Source organism: Marmota monax, unplaced genomic scaffold (assembly GCF_021218885.2).
Source record: "Marmota monax isolate L192 unplaced genomic scaffold, Marmota_monax_Labrador192_F-V1.1 WCK01_AAM20220418_F8-fsc00025, whole genome shotgun sequence".
In the NCBI taxonomy this organism is placed as follows: Eukaryota; Metazoa; Chordata; class Mammalia; order Rodentia; family Sciuridae; genus Marmota; species Marmota monax.
Window position 1 is genome coordinate 2,278,621 of NW_026691950.1, and position 4,147 is coordinate 2,282,767.

Below are 4,147 nucleotides of genomic sequence, written 5' to 3' on the forward strand. Positions count from 1 at the left end.
GGACTGGCTTATTTCACTTAGCCTGCTATTCTCCAGTTCCATCCAAATGCCATAATTTCATTCTTCTTTGTCTCTGAGTACTATTCCATTGTGTATATATAGCATATTTTCTTTATCCATTCATCTGTTGAAGGGCACCTAGGTTGGTTCCATAGCTTGGCTATCATGAATTAAGCTGCTACAAACATTGACAAGACGAGTTGAGACCTTGAGCCCTCAAAAGCAAGATGGCGGTTCTCTTGAGGCTGGGTGTCCTCTGCGGTGCTCAAGGAGGCAGAGCTCTGTTCCTCTGAACCCCATTGGTCAGATCTGCTCAGCATTTCTCCAGGATCAACCCACCCCAGAATGGACTGGAACACAGCACATTAACCTGTCACCAAACCGCCATTCTGGTTCCAAGGCTGCATCTCTTCACTGGACTAGTGAGAGGGTTGTCAGTGTTTTGCTCCTGGGCCTGCTTCCAGCTGCATATTTGAATCCTTGCTCTGCAATGGACTACTCCTTGGCTGCAGTCCTCACTCTTCATAGTCAGTGGGGCCTTGGACAAGTTGTCACTGATTATGTTCATGGGGATGCATGGCAGAAAGCTGCCAAGGCAGGCCTTTTGGCACTCTCAGCTTTAACCTTTGCTGGGCTTTGTTATTTCAACTATCATGACCTGGGCATCTGCAAAGCTGTTGCCATGCTGTGGAAGCTTTGACCTTTTTGACTTGAGAATTGATTGTATGCCTCTGCCTCTGCTCTGTCATTCAACTCACAATAAGGAGGAAATAACAGAAAGCTCATTGGTGGGCAAACCTTCTTCTAATCACATGGTTATTTTATAATTTCATTGTTGAGGAAAAGGTTTGAGAGGAAATGTATTCAAGAAATGATGAGACCCAGTTCTGCATTCTAGTGATTTAATGGGGTTGTCTTCAAGCTCATGAGACTCACAGTATGACCTAAGCTTTATGTATGAGCTTTTGCTTTTGTCAGTCTCTTAAAGAGAATTTAGCTTTATTGTTACCAATATATGATCATTTCTGCATTTGTCTTGGAAGTAAGGGACAAAGGGAAAGACTGTTAATTCATGACTTTGCAAAAAATTAGATAGTGTTTACTTTTGGAAACTTCCCTGTCCAGCCGAACAGCGGCAGTACAGTGGGCAGCCGAAGACCTTAAATGGCAACTGGGTGAAGGTGTTTCACAACCTGGAAGATGCTCTGTGAGGGGACTGTAACCACTGGCCAAGGACACAAGGTGACATTTTCATAGCTTGTGAACCAAAACAAGAGTCAACAGAACTCCAAACCTGGACACTGAATAAGCTAAGGGACCATCAGAGGAAAATAATAAAGCAGCTGAATGGGTGGCTCTGACCCTGTCCTGTTGCCAGACTTTCCAATTCTTTTTGAGAACCTGGATGAAGAAAAGAGATGCTATTTATTGGAGAAAACCCTTGGAGCACCATCATGAGTCAGCCGTGTGTGTGTGTGTGTGTGTGTGTGTGTGTCTGTGTAATGAGTGGTTCTAGAAGTAAAGTGATCAAAGACATTGTTCCCTTTTGTAGATGAGAGCAGTGGCTTTGGTAACACCAAAGGCACAAGAATGGGAAGAGAAAGGTGGCTAAGTAATCCTTTTTTATTAGTTGTAGATGGACACAATGCGTTTACTTTACTTATTTTTATAAGGTGTTGAGGATTCAACCCAGGGCCTCACACTTGCTAGGCAAGCGCTCTACCACCGAGCCACAACCCCAGCCCCAAGTAATCCAGTCTTTCAGCAAAGAGCAAATACAACCCATAGGTCAAGTTGCTGCTCTACCCTCACACCACTGTGTGTTTCAGACACGTCATATTGGTACGTATTTATGGGACTCGGTGTGATAATTCAGTACATTTATACAATGTGTAATGATCAAATCAGGGTAACTAGAATTTGCATCTCCTCAAACATCATTTCTGTGTTGGGAACCTTCAGAATCTTCTAGATATTTGAAATATATCACATGTCGCAATTCATAGTTACCATATTGTACTACATGACATAGATCGAATTCCCCTTATCTAACTATATTTGGGGGCTCCTTATCTAATCTCTCTGTCCCCCCTTGCCAGTGTCTAGTGACCACTGTCTCATGCTCTTCTTCTGAAGTGTTTTTTTCAGATTCCACAAATGAGCAAGGACATTGGGAATCCCACCTGCTCCGGCCCTCGAGGGCTGCTTCTTGCCACCAGCCCTGCCTGTGTGCTCTGGCAAATCCCTCTCCATGTCAGGCTGTGTGTTCTAGAGGCAAATCCTCTTTGAAGAGGTCTCTTAAGACTTTAATTCCTTCTTTGTCCACTCTCATTCCTTCTTTGCCCAGAGGAGGAAGCTTGTTTTTATTGCACTGGCTACTTCTGAAGCCCTTCGAGGCCTCTCTTATTCCTTTTAGTGGCTAATCACCTTCTCCTGGGGAACACAGCTTTCTATTAAGCCTTGCCTCTTCAAATAACTGCTGGGTTTCTTTTCTCTTTATTGGAGACATATCTTCAGTTTCTCCACTGAACACTGTGGTCCAAGATCAGTGACTGTAAGTATTTCAAGTAACTCCCCCTGCCCCATCTTGCTCACCTAAGGACCATTGCCAGCTGAGTTTCCCAAAACTTCTGTGACCAAAAAGAATAAGGAGAATGGGTAAAAATAGGAAGCTAGTCGGCCTTCCGTAATACGGAACTAGGGGAGTGGGAGAAAGATGAGCCCAAAGAAAGAGCATCATGGGCTGGTGTCGGAGAGAATGGGATTTGAGACCCTGTTGGGGCCTGTGAATTGTATTTCTGCTGATATTCTTGGAGAGAGTTGAGTAAAGACTGACATTTGGTTCTCATTGTTTTGGGTTGTTGGAGTCTTGCCTACTCACCTGAGCCTGAGACGTGACCACATAGGCACCTGGCTTTTGACTAGGCTTTTCCTGATCTCTCTTTTATCTTAGAAAAACCTTCTCATTTGTTCACACTTTTATTTTCTGATGTCCGAGCACAGATATTATTAGGACTACAGTCACTTGAAAAGCCATCTAGAAGGTTCTAGACAATGTTGAAAAGTCCTTAGGTATCTGTTTTCAGTGATTTAAACAGGCATCCACTTCCAACGAGTACCCTCTTCTTTGGTTCTGGAAAACTCTTTCCTTTTTACTAAATTAATTTTTTTTTAAAAAAAAGCACACCATAGGCATTCAGCCAGGCATGGCCTGGTATAAAGAGCACCGGCTTTCATCTTTGTGTTTGTGTGTGTGTTGGCACTCCTTCTCTGTGGGTTCCTTCTCTGTGGGTTTCACATCTGTGGATTCAACCAACCGTGGATGAAAAACAAAATTTTTTAGAAATTGCATCTATCCTAAACATGAACAGACTTTTTTTCTTTGTCATTATTCCCTAACAACAATTACATGCATTTTCCTTATATTAGGGACTATATATAATGTAGCAATGATTTAAAGTACCTGAGAAGATGAGTGTAGGTTATATGCAAATACTATGCCATTTTCTATAAGGGCCTTGAACATCCTCAGATTTTAGTGTCCTGGTACCAATCCCCTATGGATATCAAAGGAGACTATATATTCTCCAAAAGAAACACAAGAAAGACAAACTCGGAGTTAATAGAAATTCTCCCCCTATAAGGAGGAGAAGGGATGAAAAGAAGGGACGAAGGGACAAGGATGAAGAGAGTATTATACAAATTAAATTTAAGCCAAGTTCAGTGGTGCACACTAGCAGCTCAGAAGGCTGAGGCAGGAGGATTGCAAATTCAAAGCCAGCCTCAGCAACAGCGAGGCCCTAAGCAACTCAGTGAGACCCTGTCTCTAAATAAAATACAAAATAGGACTGGGGATGTGGCTCAGTGGTTGAGTACCCCTGAGTTCAATCCATGGTAGTAGTAGTAGTAATAATAATAATAATAATAATAATAATAGCATCAGACTGAGAGACAGATGTAGGTTATTAAAAGAGATAACACCTGCTGAAAATATTTACCCTGGTGCCTGGTAAGTAATGATGCCGGGTTAATGATAGCTGTGGTTAGTATTGCTGTGGTTAAGCTTGCAAGAACTATGACTATGTGAACCTTTTTTTTTTTCCTGTGGTGCTGGGGATTGAACTTGGGGCCTCACACATGCTAGGCA

The 4,147-nt window shown here is 42.6% G+C and overlaps 1 protein-coding gene across 1 annotated transcript; it reads left to right on the top strand.

Moving 5' to 3' along the window:
* The first annotated feature begins 227 nt into the window (after positions 1-227).
* Positions 228-833, top strand: LOC124090774 (succinate dehydrogenase [ubiquinone] cytochrome b small subunit, mitochondrial-like). Its single transcript, XM_046441658.2, is given in 2 exon segments — positions 228-306; positions 309-833. Coding segments are annotated over 2 exon segments (471 nt in total). The 3' UTR covers positions 701-833.
* Positions 834-4,147: the final 3,314 nt, after the last annotated feature.